This window comes from Oncorhynchus mykiss, chromosome 27 (genome assembly GCF_013265735.2).
Source record: "Oncorhynchus mykiss isolate Arlee chromosome 27, USDA_OmykA_1.1, whole genome shotgun sequence".
Lineage (NCBI taxonomy): Eukaryota > Metazoa > Chordata > Actinopteri > Salmoniformes > Salmonidae > Oncorhynchus > Oncorhynchus mykiss.
The window spans coordinates 6,217,788-6,239,194 of NC_048591.1; the positions used below are offsets into that span (position 1 = coordinate 6,217,788).

The 21,407-nt window shown below is 45.4% G+C and overlaps 2 protein-coding genes and 1 pseudogene across 3 annotated transcripts; 1 reads left to right on the forward strand and 2 right to left on the reverse strand.

Annotated features, from left to right (window-relative positions):
* The first annotated feature begins 151 nt into the window (after nt 1–151).
* qpctla (glutaminyl-peptide cyclotransferase-like a) lies at nt 152–5,235 on the forward strand. 2 transcript variants are annotated; one of them, XM_021587392.2, is made up of 7 exons: nt 152–1,070; nt 1,265–1,411; nt 1,573–1,866; nt 2,558–2,719; nt 2,785–2,884; nt 2,977–3,093; nt 4,030–5,235. In XM_021587392.2, the coding sequence occupies exons 1-7, from the start codon at nt 858–860 to the stop codon at nt 4,173–4,175; spliced, it is 1,179 nt and encodes a 392-aa protein (XP_021443067.2). In that variant the 5' UTR covers nt 152–857; the 3' UTR covers nt 4,176–5,235. The 2 variants fall into 2 exon arrangements, with proteins under 2 accessions (XP_021443067.2, XP_021443068.2); XM_021587393.2 differs by having other exon boundaries at nt 1,301–1,411.
* LOC110507409 lies at nt 5,140–6,737 on the reverse strand (annotated as a pseudogene).
* Nucleotides 6,738–10,325: 3,588 nt separating this feature from the next.
* LOC110507410 (homeobox protein SIX5) lies at nt 10,326–18,084 on the reverse strand. The gene is made up of 3 exons (XM_021587394.2): nt 17,072–18,084; nt 14,271–15,727; nt 10,326–12,018 (listed from the first exon to the last, which is right to left on the reverse strand). The coding sequence occupies exons 1-3, from the start codon at nt 17,761–17,763 to the stop codon at nt 11,327–11,329; spliced, it is 2,841 nt and encodes a 946-aa protein (XP_021443069.2). The 5' UTR covers nt 17,764–18,084; the 3' UTR covers nt 10,326–11,326.
* Nucleotides 18,085–21,407: the final 3,323 nt, after the last annotated feature.

The window sequence follows — 21,407 nt, forward strand, 5'->3', positions numbered from 1 at the left end:
CTATGGATTTCACATGACTTGGAATATAGATATGCATCTGTTGGTCACAGATACCTTAACAAATATTTCTGTTGAGTAGTTAGCTAGCCTATAGATGCTTAGTAAGAGAGCTGTCAGACGGGGACTGCGCCTTTAAAATAAACCCTTGCCTCGTCACTGTCAACGAAAACCCGGAAATCAGGCACCAAAAAAAGCAAGTTGTGTTGCGTTATCAGTGGATTCGATTACTTCAGTTGGGTGAGAAGCTACAGAACCACGTTAGTTACAAACCACGTTAGTTGCTGCATCTACCTATTGAAAATAAAAGCCGAAATCAGGTGTAAGACATTTGAGGACAACGGATTTCTAGATAAGGAAGAGTAGCCTAACCATCGATAGATTCATGATATCGATAAATGTTCAACTCCAATGAAGCAAGCCTAAGGATGACACTAGACTGATCGGATACCGAGGATAGATCATAACAGGCCTCATTGAAAGATGGGTTTGGCATGTAGAAGTACATGTTACCATGAAGGAGTAGAGTATAATTTGTATAAATGCCAAGGGGGGCTTAGGGTAGCCTAGATACTATTATTTAGGAGTCGAGGTAGGGCGTTGCAAATACAAGCTATAACAATACTATTATAAAATAAATGAGCAACGTCTGGTGCAATACTGCGAAAACTTCCAAATAAGACGCTAAGCTGAATTGAGGACTCTATCTAACCACATAATAGGTGGTTTCACTGTAAGTTCAGTTCGGGGAATGACACGTAGCTGTAGATCGGGCCAACAGGGACCGAGCAGCTGCCGTGAGTTTCAGTTATAGAGATACGGGTCTTTTTCGTTCAAACCGCGTTTTAGAAAGCTTTGTTATGTCGAGAACTAGTCGACGGTACAAGCCTTTGCAGGCGAATAACGATGCTCTCCCTGGTTGCAACTCGGTTCGGATGCCCCGTGCTCGGGTACTGGTCTTCTGTCTCTTGGGTGTGCTGACTCTTGCTATGGTGTTGGGCTTGTATTTGTCCAACGAAACAAGCAGCAACCGCAACAACAGAATCCCCGTCGTAGATTTGGCAAAAGACCGGGTAAGGAACTAAACTCAATCAATTACTGTACCATTTACAGTTGCGGTAGTGATTGTTGTTCAAGTACAGTTGGCACACAGAATGGTGTCACTGAGGGCTTCAGTGATTTGAGGTTTGTTGTTGTGTGTTCTATTCCATGAGGTCATCTCTTGCTCTCTCTCTCTACCACCCACCCACTCATTCCTCTGCTCCAGTTATCCCATAAGGCCAGTAAGTCTTCTCCATCCCAAGTGCGACGGCTGGTGTCCCAGGTAGACGGATCACGCCTGTGGGAGACTCACCTTAGGCCCATCCTCATTGAGAGACTCCCAGGAACCCTGGGCAGCCAGGCCGTACGCCAAGTGAGTGGGTCAGGTGGACTAGGTGACAATAATAATAATAATGATGATGCATTTATATGGTTTCTCACAGCACTTTCATGTAGGAAAGAGTATATCATTTCTAGTTAAAGATCAAACGAAATGCCTCGAGTTCACACCCTTTTCTCATTTCTTTATATCAGCACATCTCCTCCACCTTGTCCTCCCTCTCCGCTGGCTGGACAGTAGAACTCGACTCTTTCCTGTCGCCAACGCCTCGGGGTCAGGTCACTTTCTCCAACATCGTTGCGACCCTTGACCCCGGGGCCCCTCGCAGGCTGCTGCTGACCTGCCACTATGACTCCAAGGTCCTACCCCCGGACCCACGGGTCCCGGAGAGGGTGTTCCTGGGGGCCAGCGACTCAGCGGTGCCCTGTGCCATGATCCTGGAGCTGGCTTCTGCCTTGGACGCCCAGCTCAAAGCTCTCAATCAGCAGGTACCATGTCCATCAATTTATTTTTCCCGGGACTGCATTTTAGATCTATTTATCAGTTTAGTCTGTATAAGAGATAAACAGTAAAATGTTCAAGCAGACCTGTCCCAAGTTGGCAGCAAACAAAATGCAGGAGCACAATGTGTTATCAGGCATTGTGGTCACAACCACACGTCTGATTTCCCCGCTTAGAATATATATATTTTTTTAGGCCAGCAGGCAGTTTACTCAGATAAACAGAATAAAATACTGCAATGGAAAGAACAGAGAACTGGTGAGGGAGACAGAGTGAGGTGAGATGCTGAGTAGTTGGGTTTCTCTCCCTACTCTCTATCCCCTCCTCTCTCCCTCTCTCTCTCTCTCTGCAGTGTAGAATATAAAAGTGCTGACTGTAGCCTTGCAGAGAGCAGCCCTGTTTTTAGCAGCAGACTCCATCCTCTGTTTAGCAGTGTCCCCCCCCCCCAGAGACTAACTTTGGTAGTCAGAAATACACGCAACCACACACAGCCGAACTGCGACATCACTGCAGCCTCACACAAAAGAAAATAAACTGCAAGAGTGACGTTGTTGGGAATTGAGATGTGATGAAATAACATTGCCTTGGCCTTTATTTGGCACAGAGCAGAACATTCTCACCCCTGTCTCTATCTAATGCAATTAAACCCTACCTGCTCCCACTGTCTCTGTGCTGTAGGCATCTGCTGTAACCCTCCAGCTAGTGTTTTTTGACGGAGAAGAGTCGTTTGAGGAGTGGACAGCCACAGACTCTCTCTATGGATCAAGGCACCTGGCAGAGCGCATGGCACACACACCCCACCCACTAGGCTCCACACACACCAACCTGCTGCAGGCTGTGGTAAGACACCTTTGTGTGCACATTAAAATATGGCATCCACTCACTCTCACCTCCGTCCATTTTAGGATCTCTTTGTTCTACTGGACCTGCTTGGTGGTCCAGACCCTTTGATTGTAAATCACTTTGACAACACTGCCCGCTGGTTTGACCGTCTCATCGCTGCAGGTAACATACACACCCCAGGGAGGGTCAGTTCCCTTATTGACGTTGTCTTTCTGCACTCTGTGCTTTAACTCTCCTCCATCCATCCCTCTCAGAGAAGAGGCTGCACAGGCAGGGTCTGTTGACCTCTCACCCCTCTGAGCAGACCTACTTCAGGAAGGACGTGTACCTGGGCCCTGTGCAGGATGACCACATTCCCTTCTTACATAAAGGTGGGAGGGTGTGCTCATATACAGACAAACTGACATACAGTCGTGGCCAAACTTTTTGAGAATGAAACAAAAATATTAATTTTCAAAGTCTGCTGCCTCAGTTTGTGTGATGGTCAATTTGCATATACTCTAGAATTTTGTATGGAGTGATCAGATTAATTTCAAAGTCCCTCTTTGCCATGCAAATTAACTGAATCCCCCAAAATAACATTTCCACTGCATTTCAGTCCTGCCACAAAAGGACCAGCTGACATGTCAGTGATTCTCTCGTTAACACAAGTGAGAGTGTTGACGAGGACAAGGCTGGAGATTACTCTGCCATGCTTATTGAGTTTGAATAACAGACTGGAAGCTTCAAAAGGTGAACGGTGCTTGGAATCATTGTTCTTCCTCTCAACCATGGTTACCTGCAAGGAAACACGTACCGCCATCATTGCTTTGCACAAACATTGATATTTTGGGTCCATGGCCAGAACTCCCCATACCTTAATCCCATTGAGAACTTGTGGTCAATCCTCAAGAGGCGGGTGGACAAACAAAAACCCACAAATTCTGACAAACGCCAAGCATTGATTATGCAAGAATGGACTGCCATCAGTCAGGATGTGGCCCAGAAGTTAATTAACAGCATGCCAGGGCGGATTGCAGAAGTCTTGGAAAAAGGGTCAACACTGCAAATATTGACTCTTTGCAACAACTTCATGTAATTGTCAATCCTTTGACACTTGAAATGCTTGTAATTATACTTCAGTATTCCATAGTAACATCTGACAAAAATATCTAAAGACAATGAAGCAAACTTTGTGGAAATAAATGTGTCACTCAACTTTTGGCCACGACTGTACTATCACAACAATTCGTCGCCTCGGCTGATGGGATTCTGTCTTAAGAAATCATTTAAATCCTGCAATTCTTCTTTCTTTCACACCAACTCAGGTGTTCCTGTGCTTCATGTCATTGCCACCCCCTTCCCCCCATTCTGGCACACGCTGGATGACACGGAGGAGAACATGCACCGACCCACAGTGGAAAACCTCACCAAGATCCTGGCTGTGTTCCTGGCCGAGTACCTGGGCTTTTAACCACACCTGGACCCACCATTGGACTGGTCCCATAACCCGAGAACCAACAGATTACATGGGACACCTTTTAACCACAGTGTAGGAAATACAGACAGGGGTTTGGGGCAGTTTTGCCCTGACGTTGCAAAAGACTAGGAGAGATAATGTTCCTGTGTCACTGGACAGGTTCTATCCACTGAAACCAACACTCATAGACACATTGATCTGAGAGCAGAACTACCATCAAGTGATCCTGCTGGATGTTGGCAGCTTGTATCACAGAAAAACCTTGATGGTACATGTTCATGAAAAATAACTGGAAGAGGCCTTTGTGGATTTTAATATTCTCATCACCTCTTTTTTTTAAGTCTTAAGGTAACACTACTAACCTAATCTTTTCTTTATGCTATATGGTCCTCTGTTGTGATTTTCCAACACTCAGTGAATATCAGACTGTAGACTTGATTTCATGCCATAAGCTCGTTGAGCTGACATTGACGGTTGTATTCACAGAGCATGGCAGTGACCGAAAAAACTTGAACATAACAATGAATGACATTGAAATGGTTGTCCCATCACTGGATATCTTCTGTATGCATTACCTCTCCCCAAGAGGTTTCCGGCCCAGGCTTGGTTTAGCATGTCATCTGTCTCACATCTTACCAGAGTGCTGATTTCAAAAACGGCTTCAATCAGAGAAGGTGCTGGGCGAAAATAAGCTGGATAAGAACACAGCTGAATCAAAAGTGTCAGTCTGAATCTAAATAGGCCGGATTGCCTCTGCGGGAGGCAGGCAGCTTGCGTGCACACACTGGATGATGTTGTTTAAGCTCAGTGAATAGGAATCATCTCACACCCGTCCCTATGGGACATACAGTGGGAGAGGCTGTGTGCTTGTTCTGGCTGTACTAACATTTGGCCGTGGTTTCTCTCAGCTGCAACCTGGGTTGTGTTCAGGAAGCATGATATGGGAGCACATTTTTTTTCAAACCATATTGTTTATTCCCAAATGCTTCAAGTGCTTGTCAATGATTAGGTCTGATGACACATTTGTGTTTTCAATTAAACTATTTAAAAAATGTTTTGCTTTTGACTTTGATTTAACACAACCTACAGTTTTCGGTACAGGGTATCATGAAACTACGCTACTCAAAAGATTGAATGGTCTTACATACATTTCTGGCAGGACAAGTGAATCGTGCCTATGAAGTGAGCCGACTATACATGATGGCTCAGGTAGTGAAGAGATTCAGAGTTGTCCCCCACCCATATGGCTCAGAAGTGGGGGCTGTGAACAGGAGAAGAGGGGACTGGGGCTGCCTGGAGGTGAACGTCCATTGTCAGAGAAGGGGTAGGCCTTTGGATATGCTGCTCCTGGGGTTCTGTTGGAGCCAAGAGGTGGTCCACAACCTTTCTGTTCCCTAAGAGGAGAGAGAGAGAGCACGTCAGTTCCCTGGTTGTGCCAGAAGAGGGCAGTGGTAGTCCACTGCAAAGCTGTCAGCTAAATGACTAATGTAGTCAATAAAAATTAAAGAACTATTTTAGAACGTTAGAACTATTTCTCATGAAATGTATTAGAAGGAGAAAGTGAAGACTCACCCGGTAGTACCGTGAGCTGCTCGGTCTCGTTGCCGTCTGTTCTTGAACCAGTTGCTCACCGGGGTGGCGGTGAGACCGGTGGCGGCCGCAAGCGCTCGTTTCTCACGTGGTGAAGGGTAGGGTTTACAGTAATACCACTCCCACAGCACACTCCGGGATTTCTCCTGTAAAGAGGAACATTAACCTCGGATTTCTGAAACAAGTAGGTTAATGATTTAAAGTTCATGGTAGCAGTAAGAGGCCTCTGCTCCTCATCTCCTTCCCTTCATCTGCACTGATGAGGGACGTTACAGCCATCATATTGCTTTGACTGGTCCTGTGAAGACAGGTGTTCAGTGCATTTGGAGCAGACGGAGTGTAACACACTGTAGGCTTAATATCCAGGTAGAAAGTCCCTTTTGTCTTGACATACCCCATCTTGACACCACAAGGGCTAAACTCAGATGCAACACCTAATGCATTACAGACAGCTTAATTATGGACCAGGTCCCAGGGACATTTCGTTTTACAAGAAGCAAACATGCTGAGGCAGTATAATGATTAAATATAGTATTAATATCTGCTCAAACAAACCTAGCAGATTTCATTCACTGTACCTTGAAGCAGTAGCTGGTCTCCTCTCCATCCCAGATGGTTCTTGGCAGGGGAAACTTACGGCGTATGCGGTACTTCCCCACAGCCCCAAGGGGGCGCCCTCTCTGACACTCGGCCTCCAGGTAGTGTGCCCTCAGCCAGAGCTGCTGCAGCAGGGGGTGGCTGCGATTGGAGAAGTGGAAGCCCTCCAGGAGGGCGTAGAGGTCCGAGAAGCGCCCCAGATGGAAGGCCATGGCAGCCCGCGCCTTCAGGATGCTCTCCAGACCCCCCAGGCAAGAGGAGGTAGAGGGGGGAAGAGTGTAGAGGAAGTCAGTCAAGCGCTCCATGCGTCCGCTCTGCAGAAGGACCTCGCACATACGCCACCTGTTCTACCGAGAAGACCATCGCCATGGAGATGGAGCCCATGCACACCAAGAGGTCAAAAGGTTAGTTGGCTTACCTCTGACCTTTCACAACTCTCTCAGTGAAGGGAAATGTTTTAGAGAGAGCTGCTGTTGGGTGAAGTCTGTGTGAACGTGTGTGTATATATATAATATATAATATATATATATATATATATATATATATATAATATAATATAATATAATATAATATAATATATATATATATATATATATATATATATATATCCTTATCCATACCCGGTCCCGCCCTGGCAATGTTGAACTCACAGGTAACCTGAGAGCATGGGGGTTACAAAAACAGTCACACACACACACCAGATTGTACTCAGTTGTGTACCCATTCATCCAGATAGAAAGCATGATTGTGTTGTTCAAACAAGAGTATTTAAATCTAATTTACAAACCAAATTGAGCTTCTAAAATGTGATTTGGTAGTGTAAGCACTCAATAGTTTGATCCCTTGACCCCTACGAATCTCACATGGAGATTTAAATAGAGAAGCGTTCACATTTACAAAATTCACCCAAAACAAATGTATTCTAAATGTAGTTTATTAGAATCACAATAAAACTGTATATAAAAAATAAAATAACTTTAAGTACAAAACCAACCTCTCAAAAGAGGACAAAAGACATTAAATTCTAATAGTCCCTTTACTCGCTATTAAAAAGTACATTAAAAAAATTCATATCTTTGGATAACTCAGCTGAAGGTTGTGTGTGTGCGCACACGTGTCTGTGTGTGTGTGTGTGTGTGTGTAGGAGATTGTGCACAAACAGCCTTTGGAGCACCACACACTAAAAGAGAAAAACCACTACATGTAGACAAGGGTTGGGCTCATGGATAAACAAAACACACACACACACTCCTTTAGTGTCCAACTCATGCACAGTATCGTATACAAAAACCGCTCCGAACCAACAAAAAAAGTCCAAACACCAATAAAAAACAACTTGCAACATTCCTTTGGCACGTGAATGCTACAGGTATTAACATCCTATTCAGATTGTACGTGTATAATATCATTTGAGAAGTGGTGATGTCATCATTATCTACAGTAGTGGCCAAAAGTTGAGAATGACACAAATATTAATTTTCAAAGTCTGCTGACTCAGTTTGTATGATGGCAATTTGCATATACTCCAGAATGTTATGATGAGTGATCAGATGAATTGCAATTAATTGCAAAGTCCCTATTTGCCATGCAAATTAATGGAATCCCCCAAAATAACATTTCCACTGCATTTCAGCCCTGCCACAAAAGGACCAGTTGACATCATGTTGGTGATTCTCTCGTTAACACAGGTGTGAGTGTTGACAAGGCTGGAGATCACTCTGTCATGCTGATTGAGTTTGAATAACAGACTGGAAGCTTCAAATGGAAGGTGGTGCTTGGAATCATTGTTCTTCCTCTGTCAATCATTGTTACCTGCAAGGCAACATGTGGTGTCATCATTGCTTTGCACAAAAAGGGCTTCACAGGCAAGGATATTGCTGCCAGTAAGATTGCACCTAAATCAACCATTTATCGGATCATCAAGAACTTCAAGGAGAGCGGTTCAATTGTTGTGAAGAAGGCTTCAGGGCACCAAAGAAAGTCCAGCAAGCGCCAGGACCGTCTCCTAAAGTTGATTCAGTTGCGGGATCGGGGCACCACCAGTACAGAGCTTGCTCAAAAATGGCAGCAGGCAGGTGTGAGTGCATCTGCACGCACAGTGAGGCGAAGACTTTGAGGATGGCCTGGTGTCAAGAAGGGCAGCAAAGAAGCCACTTCTCTCCAGGAAAAACATCAGGGACAGACTGATATTCTGCAAAATGTACAGGGATTGGACTGCTGAGGACTGGGGTAAAGTCATTTGCTCATAATCCCCTTTCCGATTGTTTGGTACATCCGGAACAAATCTTGTCCGGAGAAGACAAGGTGAGCGCTACCATCAGTCATGTGTCATGCCAACAGTAAAGCATCCTGAGACCATTCATGTGTGGGGTTGCTTCTCAGCCAAGGAGGTGGGCTCACTCACAATTTTGCCTAAGAACACAACCATGAAAAAAGAATGGTACCAACACATCCTCTGAGAGCAACTTCTCCCAACCATCCAGGGACAGTTTGGTGACGAACAATGCCTTTTCCAGCATGATAGTTATCACTTTTGCCTTATGGCAAGGTGCTCCAAGTGGCTCAGGGAACAAAACATTGATATTTTGGGTCCATGACCAGGAAACTCCCCAGACCTTAATCCCATTGAGAACTTGTGGTCAATCCTCAAGAGGCAGGTGGACAAACAAAAACCCAAATTATGACAAATGCCAAGCATTGATTATACAAGAATGAGCGCCCATCAGTCAGGATGTGGCCCAGAAGTTAATTGACAGCATGCCAGGGCGGATTGCAGAGGTCTTGAAAAAGAACAGTCAACACTGCAAATATTGACTCTTTGCATCAACTGCATGTAATTGTCAATAAAAGCCATTGACACTTATGAAATGCTTGTAATTATACTTCAGTATTCCACAGTAACATCTGACAAAAATATCTAAAAGACACTGAAGCAGCAAACCTGGTGAAAATGTATATGTGTCATTCTCTCAACTTTTGGCCACGACTGTACACATTCTGAGACTGTACAACCAGCCAGCCCCTGGGAAGGTCCATTGATGCATTTTCCTTTGTCCAATTTCCTCATGGACGGCTCGTTTTTTCATTCAAAGCTACTACTAGAAAATGATTGATACATGCTTTAAATACACAAACAAAAACATACAGTTGGGAGTGACACTGAAGAGTAGTGTTGTTGTACCGTTGGCCAGAGAACTAATTGCTATTTGTGCTGTGGTTGTGGAGAGATGGTGAGTATTTTAAAGTTTATGGCGAGAACATCTGCACCACGTCTCGCTGGATAGCATTCCATTCTAGGAGTCCTGCCGCCTGCTCTCAGGGCTTCATGACTCACTGTTGCTGATATCAGGATAAACAGAGGCTGCCTGAAACTTAACCAGCTGATTCGACCTATCCCGTCCCCTTCAGAACAGTGAGCGCAATTAGTCAAGAACAGAGCAAAGGCAGCAGGTTTTCAGAATAGAATTTGGCCATCGCCAAAGACGTAAAACATGACAAGGACGAAAATGTGCAAAACGTACAGTGAGGAGGGAGATCTCAATGGTTATTATGTCATGGTAGGCGTTAAGTCACGCTAAACGAGCAACTGCCGCGCAACAGAGTACTAGATTACGTTTCTCTGGAGTTCAAGAGGGTTAAGGGTTATCACAAAACTCACATTCAACATCAATGTGGGAAGTAGCTTGTATCAATGGTGCTTACATTTTGTGAAGAGTAGAACACATTCTTCACTTTGAAGATAAAAGGCAAGAAAACTGGCCCGCCAACCTCAGCAACTGGATAATAAGGCACTTACTAGGTCTAGATCAAACCCATACAAGTAATATAAGAACACAATATTTTTTTTTTGTCATTCATAGACGCAATATACAATGTAGTGTACGATTGTGGCGCATTCAACTGGAAATATCCAACAATGTGATCAGGCGTTTTGTAGTGCACGCGCATGAGATTTCATAGTGTATAAAAAGGCTTGTCGTTAATAAAAGCTTGGTCTATCCCAATTAGACTTGCTTACATACTGCTTGTAATACATGTCATATCTGTGTCACATGGTCATATTTACACGAGGAACATGCATTGATTGCATAGAGTAAAAAAATAAAAAATAAAAAAAGAAATCTCAGGGGACTCCCATTTCCTCCTACATACCTCAGATGCGATAGCGCTTAGCATTTATACCAACATGTAGTTAAATGATGAGCCGGCGCCCTTGATGCGGTGACACTGGTGACCAGTTTTGACAGAGAGGGGTACACAGTCCATCTCAAAGCTAGAAGTCCGGGGTCTCTGGTGCCACTGTCAGTCCACTCTCTGTAGCCTTCACCGAGGCCAAACCGTGCAATACTCGGCAGCACTCAAAACTACACCAACACTAGAGTGAGCAGCCAGCCATGCAGAACCACCAACTCAACAGGACTGAACGCTCGTCTGTGTCTGCATTTGACTGTGTTTAGAGACTTAAGACAGAGCCTGGCCGTGGCATACTGCTCAACCAACACCACATATAAAACCCAAGGCATTCATTCCCTTGTAGTACAAATAGTCTTGGCTGAAACGCACGTCTGTGCACAAAAGTAGCAGAATGTCCTTACAAATAAACGTTGTGCTCTGACTGGACACAGGAAGGGCTCTGGGCTTATGGAAGGCAGATGAGTGCTTAAATTGTGGAGACTAAGCAGTGGACAGTTGAGTAACACAAATCAGGGAATAGGCTAGCCTGTATGAAAGGCCATCCTCCAGGTCATTCCGCGTTGCATACAATCAGCCTATCCCATGACGGTTTATCCAAAGGATCATCGGCAGAGGATTTATTTAGTCAAAGCACCTTTCTCTTACGAGTCAAAGCCTGTCCACTCCTCAATGCAAACCTAGCCAGGGGAGCACTGAGGTCAGACAAACAAAACCTTCCAGATTGTTCTATAACAGTTTGTGGTGGTGTGGGCTGGGGGACTGGATTACAGCCCCAACCCATCATCCACAGGGACTGATTGTAGCTGGGTGAGGATCTTGGGGTCTCCATCCATCTCCACTGGGTCCCCCAACGGCGACCCCCTGTCCACATCCTGTTCTGGAGAGGTGCTGCCTAGTAGCAGGGCCTCGCCTCCAGGTAGGTCCAGCAGAGGCGGGTCCTCGGGCAGATCTCCCTTCCCACGGACGTCAAACATAGTCAGGCTGGCAGAGGTGGAGAGGGGGACAGGGCTCCAGGTGGTGTGGGAGAGCTGAGTGGTGGGGGTCACTCCACTGCACATGGGGCTGAGGGAGAGCATGCTCTCTGGGGTGAGGGCATTGGGAGGGGTGTGGGTGGCAGAGAGGTCCAGGGTGTGTGGGGAGGTGGTGGAGTGGGGCTGGTTGGTGGGGACACCCATCTCAGGATTGCAGTAGAGCGGAGAGGAGTTGATGAAGCAGAGGGGGGATGTCTGGAGGGTGTTGGACGTTGGGACGGAGGTGGAGACTGGGAGGAGGGTAGGTGTAGGTTGGATTACAGGGTTGAGGGTGAGTCCAGGGCCTACTCCGTTGGTGTGGTGGTTAGAAGCCTCAGGGACGGGTTTCATGGGCAGGCTGCCGAACTGGATGCCAGCTGGGATAGTTAGGATCAGCTTGCCGTTCTGGTAACTCAGGATGGGGCTTCCACCATAGAGGAGATTCCCTACAGGACAGAGGAGAGGTGGAAGTGGAGGAATTAGTAGGGAAGTAGTAGTGGGAAATATGTTAGCATTTCATCAACCAACAATGACATAGCTATATTTTCCCTAAAAAGCAAATGACTCAATAATGTCAGACACTCGGAGAAGACTGACTGCCAATAGCACAGTAGGAGGCCATTCTCTTGTTAGAACAAAAAGACACCTCTTGTTGCGTACCGACGAACTTGACGTTCTTCACGACTTGAATCTGAGACGATCAGAGAGCACAAACCCCCTGTAGGGAAGCCAAAAAGACAACTCTGGGTAGCTGCAGTTCAACATGGCAACCGGAGTATGGGCGAGTGGATGTGTGGTAAGAGAATCAGCTAATTGGGCAGATTTGTTGCCACTAAAGACCATTTCGCGTGGCTGATTGGGCTGCACGACGAGTCGATAAGCCAGCGACCAGTGCACCGGTGTTGTATGGACATGCCAGCCAACCTGAGACCTGCCCATGATACCACGGTCGCGTCACCGGCGGTAGCTAACGTGGCCACTTTTTTCCCCTTCCATGATTTTATTTTAATTAGGATAGTAACCTACACATGGTATAACTAATATTGATAACCATCTAGATGTCACCTTGAAACATGCACATACAGTCCAGATCAGGGGTATTCAACTCTTACCCTATGAGATCTGGAGCCTGATGGTTTTCTGTTCTACCTGATAATTAATTGCACACACCTGATGTCCCAGGTCTAAAATCAGTCCCTGATTAGAGGGGAGCAATGAAAACATGCAACTTGCTTCGAGGTCCAGGGACCTAGGTAATGGGGAGGGCATAAACAGCAACAACACCGGGACACAGTGCCCTTTGCTCCCGCTTGACAAGCATTACTCTCCGGCAATGGCGTGGGAAGTAGCTCCCTAGTATCAGGTTGACAGTCACAGTAAGCACGCGCATACAACGCATGAAGCAACAGTACACCCATCACCAGTACTTTAAAAAACGAAATAAACAAATCGTCAGGTAGAATTGATAATATACAATTAATGTAGAACTGCCAGTGAAATACTACTCAGATTCATCCTCTAGCTTCAAAATAGAAGTCCAAACTCTTGCGATAACGTAGCTCAATCTACAGTAGTTGTGGGGTAAGGAATGGAAGTAAAAAAAAAATTAAAACACCACTCAATCAAAAAAACGTCTAACCTATAGCAGAGCACTTCACACACCCACTACTTTCCTTAACACACCCACACTCGCCATATTGGGATGCAGCTCCCACCTTCTCCGAAAAAGGAGGATCAACAGAAGACAAGGAAAAAAGGCACCTTTTCCTGGTGACATCAATCCCACGTTAGCTTGCTAACTGAGCCAGGCAGTCACACAACACTTCATATGAAACACATTGGGTGGTAAAGTGCAGCACAATACACATAACACTAGCTGCTTTACCAAGCTAGCTATCTAGCTAGCACTTTATCATGACTCTCAGGTCCATTACACAGCTGCATGGCTCTGTACAAAACTGCTATAGTAAATGTACTGTATCATTTTGATTTGAAGGACTCTTTCTCGCTGATGAAATATAAGGGTCATATGTTTCAAAAAGCCATATTGCAAGCGATGATTATTGACATTTCTAAACCTTAAAACACAGTGCCCGGGATTGTAGTTCACAAAGTATTCGTAGGCGAAGCAAATGGCTGACAACTAAGGAGAAGCCAGAATGCTGCCTAGAGTTTGTGAACTAGCCATCTAGCAAGATGATGAATAAATCACTTCATTCACTCTCCACTATCCCATACTGCCAGTGCCAGTTCCATTGCTAGCTAACATTAGCTAAACAGTTAGGATAACCATTTGCCAGTTAGCACAACAAAGCTAGCTAGCTACTGCACTGATTGTTGACGGCTAACAGTCAGCTACTTCATTCAAAAACAAATCCATGTTGATTTAATGACCTATAATGTTGCTAGCTACTTAAGTTATCTAGTTGTTGTTACTAGCCAGATGGCCACATTACTACAAATTCTAGCTAGCTCGCTAGCAATAACATTAGCACACCTTGATAGTTAGCTAACATTAGCTATCAAGCAAAAGCCAAACAAAGCTTAAAAAAGCTACCGCCACCTTGTGGCCTGGAGTATTTTAACGATCTGATCAGCGGTTGATCGATATGATGTGAACAACAAAAAGTTGAATGCCGACAGTACCTAAGTACCAATCGGCAGTCAGTCTTCTCAGTGTGTCCAAGTCTTAAGTTACCTGGCGAGGCGGAGGGGAGCTGAATGACCCCGGAGTTGAGGAGCTGGACACCAGGAGCCATGCTGGTCGGGGGGACTACAGTCTGGAGGGGTCCCAGCTGGTTTATCCTGAAGGGCCCCTGAGTCATCCCACCTCCAGGGGCCGAGGTTAGGATCTGGAAGGCTCCACCAGATCCAGATAGAGAAGGGGTGGACGGGCCCACCTGAGGGAAGGAGAGTTGTCCCGTGGAGGAGACAGGCACCAGCTGGGGCAGGGAGAGGGGAACCAACTGGCCTGGGATTGTCTCTTTGGACTGAGAGATGATCTGGTGATGGCCTAGTGGGGACTGGATCTGGGTCAGAGTGGGGATGGTAGCTGAGGTCTGTTCACCCAGCTGGAGTGTGAGTCCCTGGGGGAGCTGTCCGTTGGGGAGCTGGGAAAGGGAGAGGATGGTGGTTCCCTCTCCCAACGTAGAGGAACTAGTATGATGCTGGGGGAGGGGTTGGGCGAGGCGGGGGGCAATGTTCAGAGTCTGGTGGGCCTGGAACTGGGAGAGGGTGCCCTGGGGGAGAGAGGAGGTGAGGGGGGACACCGGGATTAACTGGGGACACTGGGACACCTGGCCTCCAGGTGTGTGTTGGACCAGTTGGGATACGGGGACACCCTGGATGGAGGGCACCACCTGAGGCAGGGAGAATACCTGTGGGGTGGAGTAGCTGTAGGAGGACACCACCTGGCAGATGGAGCTGGAGGGGGTGAGCTGAGAACCAGCCGTGGCAAACACCACATACTCCCCCTGCTGGCTGGGGAGGCCCACTACAGGGCTGGAGATGACCACACCCGGAGAGGACATAGAGACCGGAAGGGTGAGGGTGTCGGAGAGGCAGCCATTTTGAGTCAGAACCAGGGAGGAAAGGGAGGTGGGGGAGAATGTTGAGGGGGAAGACAAGGAGGAAGGAGAGACTGTCTGGATGTCCTCGGCTTTGAGAACCATCCCCTCTGGGACATTGATGAAGTCCAGGGTGGGGATGGTTGAGGGGTTCGTCAGGCTTACATTGTCCGTCTTAAGATCCTCTGTCAGAGGGAGGGAGATGGCAGAGCTGGGCTGGGCCTCCATGGCCATAACCCCCTGGCCCTCAAGACCCATATCCTCACTGCTCTTGGATATGACCTGCGCTCCATTGAAGAGCAGAGGTGAGTTAGCCGATATGGGGCTGAGGGTAACCGTGTGACCATCGCTCAGGGTCAGCCCGTTGATGATGACGCCACCCCCTGCCCCGGAGATCAGGGAGCCCCCGTTGATGAGTAAGGGGTGGGAGGCGGTGAGGAACCCACCTGCCCCGTTGAGGAAGAGCTGGCCTCCAGTGCTGCAGGGGGTGCCAGAGAGGGAGATGGAGGCTGTGGAGCCCACAATGTCCTCTGGTTTGTCTGAGATGTCATCACCCTCATCGTCTGTGCTGTGGTTACCATCGGACTCACTGACAAAACACAGGGGAGGAGCAGAGGAGAAAGATAGGGTGAGTGAACCGTGGGGTGAGAGAGACAATGAACAGAGACAGCATATGGAAGAAGGGGGAGTAGGCAAGGATTGCATGATAGATGGCATGGAAAAGGAGAAATGGATTTAAATGTTACAACACATGGTAGGTCAATAACAGTCAGTGAATCTCCTCTGATCCTATGGTTTACACAGTATGTGATGTGTATGTCCTCAACTATCCTGGTGCACTAAAGCAGTACGGTTAACACAGTCCCCCAGCCGCCCACTGCCCATAGAGAAGATAAAGACAGGACTGCATGGGGGATGATTGGCATTCTTTTTTTTTCTTATTTTTTATCTCCACACACACACACCTTCCTCTCTACACATATGGTAATAAAGTACATCAACAACTGACACATTGAAAACCCAATTTCCTGTGTAGCTGTGCTGCATTTAAGCTGCCAACCTCCCTGGCCAAAGCGAGTGTAAAAAAGCGAGTGCCTGTAGTCCTGCAGTAAAATAAAACAACGTTTTTGGGGTTTAAAATGTGCACAGGAGAGCTGAATACATTTGAAAGGTTTTAGATATATTTCCTCCTTTTGTTTCCCAGCATCAACACCATTTCCTCTATGTTCGCTCCCGCTCCCCCAGCGGTGCAGAGCATCGGCAGCGCGCCGAGGTCCGTCGGGAGACTTTGCGGTGCAGGATTTCAGGAAACTTGAGCCACAATGGGCGCCCGGATCTCACATTTCACAACAAAGCAACATGCTCTTGCTCCCAATCGTGCTCTCTAAGACATGTGTGGCGTTATCACTGTCAGAGTTCATGCGCAGATTGATGTAGTTACTGCAGGGATTGATGGAATTTGATTGAAATATGCTGAACATTAACCGTAGTTGAGATCAACCGCACAGTCGAGCCCATTCTTTAGAAAAGTCTGCATTACATAGAACATGTTTGGAACACTAAAATAATATTGCCGCTGACAGATCCATTTAGGTAAGAATTGGTTACCACGTTAGGCTACTTTCTAGCGCTCACTCCTACTCATATGAGCAGGAGAATCTCGGTGAACATTGTTTATGAGTCAAATAAAATAAAATATTAGAACAGCGTGTGTGTGCGGTGTACAGCAGTATAGGCTATATTAACTCCCATAGTCTGCCTGCCCCTAACAATAAACAACTATGCAAATGACACTACATACAAACGTTTTATTTTAAGAGGAACCATTTTGACATTGATCTTTGACATGCAATCGTGTATGAAACGTTGTTTCAAATAAAGGTTTTCATGGTGTACGTGGTAACAAGATGTATAAAAAGAATGCATAGCCTACCTTTTGCTGTTGGTACCGGACGGGGTTCGGTCTCTCTGCCGTCGGTTCTTGAACCAATTGCTAACTTGCGTGAGGGAGAGTCCAGTCACTTTGGCCAAGTTTTTCTTCTCGTCTGGAGTGGGATACCTGTTGCCTTTGTAACACTCTTTCAGTGCATTGCGAGACTTCTCTTTGAAACAATACACAGTCTCCTCTCCATCCCAGATTGTTTTCGGCAGGGGAAACTTCTTCCGAAGCCGATACTTGTCCACGGCGCCCAGGCTACGACCTCGGGACCTCTCCGCCTCCTTGTAGCGCGCCTGCAAGTAGAGGTCCTGCAGGAACCCATGGTTGCTGGGGTGGAAGTCGTGGCTTTCCAATATTGCGTACAGCTCCTTGAATTCTTCCCGGTGGAAAGCGACTAGTGCCTGGGCCTTGAGCAGCGTCTCGTTGCCACGTAGCAGCTCGGCCGAAGGAGGGATGGTTGATAGGAATCTCCACAGGCGATCCACATTGCCCGCCTGTAGAAGGGCTTCGCACAGACATGCTACTTGATCTGTCGAAAAGCTGAGCGCCGAGTTCTGGAAAGTTTTTAGCAATTGTTCTGAAACTTCATCCGGATCCGTCTCCTCTTTTACCAGAGCGGCCTCTTGGGTAGACTCCTCCGTGCTATTCTCGGATTGTTCTGCAGACTCCAAAGACAAGGAAGCCATTTTTAGTTTGAACTTTTTTCTTTTAGTTCCTCCTCCCTCCCCTGCACGCTCTCTCTCTCTCTTCTATTCTCCGTGGACGAGTGTCTGCCACAGCTACACGCGTCACACACGCCCCTAACCTCGTCAATCTCCCATTCGAAGATTCATTATAGCACTGCCTGTTCAATACCTTTTTTATTAGGCTACTGGTAGATAAATGTTATTGCTTAATTCAAGATTGAACATTCACATTATTTTGTTGACAATCTGATGTTGTTATCAGATTGTACTAAATAGGCCTACAGCCTTCTTTTTTTTTCAGCAAACACTTTTCAGCCTGTCTCATGAGGATCAGGATTTGCTAGGGCCAGGCGATGTGGTGGGTAAGTATTTCAGATGAGCTGAATGCTGACAGCTGTGGTATATTTAAGCAAATAGGCAAGGGGGGGTGTGGTATATGGGAAATATACCACTGCTAAGGGCTGTGTCCAGGCAATACTTATTGCTTCACATCTACAGTGCATTCGGAAAGTATTCAGACCCCTCCACTTTTCCCACATTTTGTTACGTTACAGCCTTATTCTAAAAGGTAAATATTTTTTTCCCTCATCAATCTACACACAATACTCCATAATGACAAAATGAAAAAATGTTTTTTGAAATGTTAGCAATGTGTATATAAAAAAACAAAACAGAAATAGCTTATTTACATAAGATTTCAGACCGTTTGCTTTGAGACTCGAAATTGAGCTCAGGTGCAGTGGCTACCCATCATTCAGGGCAGGTTTTTACCATAAAAAAATATATATATAAATGAAATAATTTCTTGTAAAAAATGTTTTATATATGTTGCCTGTTTGCATGTTATTTTGGCATTAATACGTGTCACATATCAGTTTGCAAACAATGTAATGAAAAATATATACAGTTGAAGTCAGAAGTTTACATACACTTATGTTGGAGTTGTTAAGACTTGTTTTTCAACCACTCCACAAATTTCTTGTTAACAAACTATAGTTTTGGCAAGTCAGTTAGGACATCTACTTGTGCATGACATGAGTAATTCTTCCAACATTTGTTAATAGACAGATTATTTCACTTATAATTTACCATATCACAATTCCAGTGGGTCAGAAGTTTACATACACTAAATTGACTGTGCCTTAAAACAGCTTGGAAAATTCCAGAAAATGATGTCATGGCTTTAGAAGCTTCTGATAGGCTAATTGACATCATCCGAGTCAATTGGAGGTGTTCCTGTGGATGAATTTCAAGGCCTACCTTCAAACTCAGTGCATCTTTGCTTGACATCATGGGAAAATCAAAATAAATCAGCCAAGACATCAGAAAAAAATTGTAGACCTCCACAAGTCTGGTTCATCCTTGGGAGCAATTTCCAAATGCCTGAAGGTACCATTTTGATCTGTACAAACAATAGTACGCAAGTATAAACACCATGGGACCACTCAGCCGTCATACCGCTCAGGAAGGAGTCTCCTAGAGATTAACATACTTTGGTGTGAAAAGTGCAAATCAATCCCAGAACAACAGCAAAGGACCTTGTGAAGATGCTGGAGGAAACTGGTACAAAAGTATCTATAGCCACAGTAAAACGAGTCCTATATCGATATAACCTGAAAGGCCGCTCAGCAAGGAATAAGCCACTGCTCCAAAACCACCATAAAAAAGCCAGACTACAGTTTGCAACTGCACATGGGGACAAAGATCGTACTTTTTGGAGAAATGTCCTCTGGTCTGATGTAACAAAAATAGAACTGTTTGGCAATAATGACCATCGTTATGTTTGGAGGAAAAAGGTGGAGGCTTGTAAGCCAAAGAACACCATCCCAACCGTGAAGCACAGGGGTGGCAGCATCATGTTGTGGGGGTGCTTTACTGCAGGAGGGACTGGTGCACTTCACAAAATAGATGGTGTCATGAGGGATGAAAATTATGTGGTTATATTGAAGCAACATCTCAAGACATCAGTTAGGAAGTTAAAGCTTGGTTGCAAATGGGTCTTCCAAATGGACAATGACCCCAAGCATACTTCCAAAGTTATGGAAAAATGGCTTAAGGACAACAAAGTCAAGGTATTGGAGTGGCCATCACAAAGCCCCTGACCTCAATCCTATAGAACATTTGTGGGCAGAACTGAAAAAGCATGTGCGAGCAAGGAGTCCTACAAACCTGACTCAGTTACACCAGCTCTGTCAGGAGGAATGGGCCACAATTCACCCAACTTATTGTGGGAAGCTTGTGGAAGGCTACCCACAACATTTGACCCAAGTTAAACAATTTAAAGGCAATGCTACGAAATACTAATTGAGTGTATGTAAACTTCTGACCCACTGGGAATGCGATGAAAGAAATAAAAACTGAAAAAAATCAGTCTCTCTACTATTATTCTGACATTTCACATTCTTAAAATAAAGTTGTGATCCTAACTGACCTAAGACAGGGAATTTTTACTCTGATTAAATTTTGAAAAACTGAGTTTAAATGTATTTGGCTAAGTTGTATGTAAACTTCTGACTTCAACTGTATATAATTGAGTTAATAAAGCCTCCATACAAACATGCTTTCTTGAGTAGGGCAGCTCCAAAATCCAGGGTCTATTTTCACCTCTGAATCTCACCTACTGTTCTGACTTGGTGGTGCACATCCAGACTATAACCTGTTTTAGAGAAATGTAATCATAGAATATTGTAAAAGCTTTCGTTGTCTGCTTATATGCCCCATTTGTATATCCTACGGTTCTGACTTGGTATACAGGGAGAACACTGTAAGAACGGCCCATGTTCTGCCGCTGTACATTTCAAAAGTTTTGAACAAATAAGTATATTGACTACGTCTGTCCTAGCTCGCTCATTAATGTCTTAATCGAAATTACGGATTGCTTCTTATCTGCTTGTCGTCCCCTTATGCCATAGTTTGTACATCTCAATTGTCAGTAGAAACCACATTTGTTTAAGCAATTCAGTCATATCAGTTTTTTTAAAGGCAGTAAATGAGGCTAAATTAACTGTTTCGCTGCCAGACAAGGCTTCGCTGATTCCCAGATGTAGCAGTGACAAGGTGTAGAGACTGCTGTTAGGACTCTGCTGTGTTGGGACAGCTTTATGTAGGCAGCCAAGACAACGCAGGAGTGGAGTCTCTGAATGTCCTTGAGTGGCCCAGCCAGAGCCCGGACTTGAACCCGATCGAACATCTCTGGAGAGACCTGAAAATAGCTGTGCAGCGACACTCCCCATCCAACCTGACAGAGCTTGAGAGGATCTGCAGAGAAGGATGGCAGAAACCCCCCAAATACAGGTGTGCCAAGCTTGCAGTGTCATACCCAAGGAGACTCGCTGCCAAAGGTGCTTCAAGAAGGTACTGAATAAAGGGTCTGAATACTTATATAAATGTGACATTTCAGAATTGTATTTTTACTTTGTCATTATGGGGTATTGTGTGCAGTAAACAAAACAATTTAATCAATTTTAGAATAAGGCTATAACGTACCAAAATGTGGAAAAAGTGAAGGAGTCTGAATACTTTCCAAATGCACTGTAGATGTGTCCATTTGTTTACTGATCTCAAAGTCTGTTGATTTCACATGAACAGTTGATTGAGCAGGATCAGCTCTTGCCATCTCTAAGATAGTTCTACTGGTGAACTCG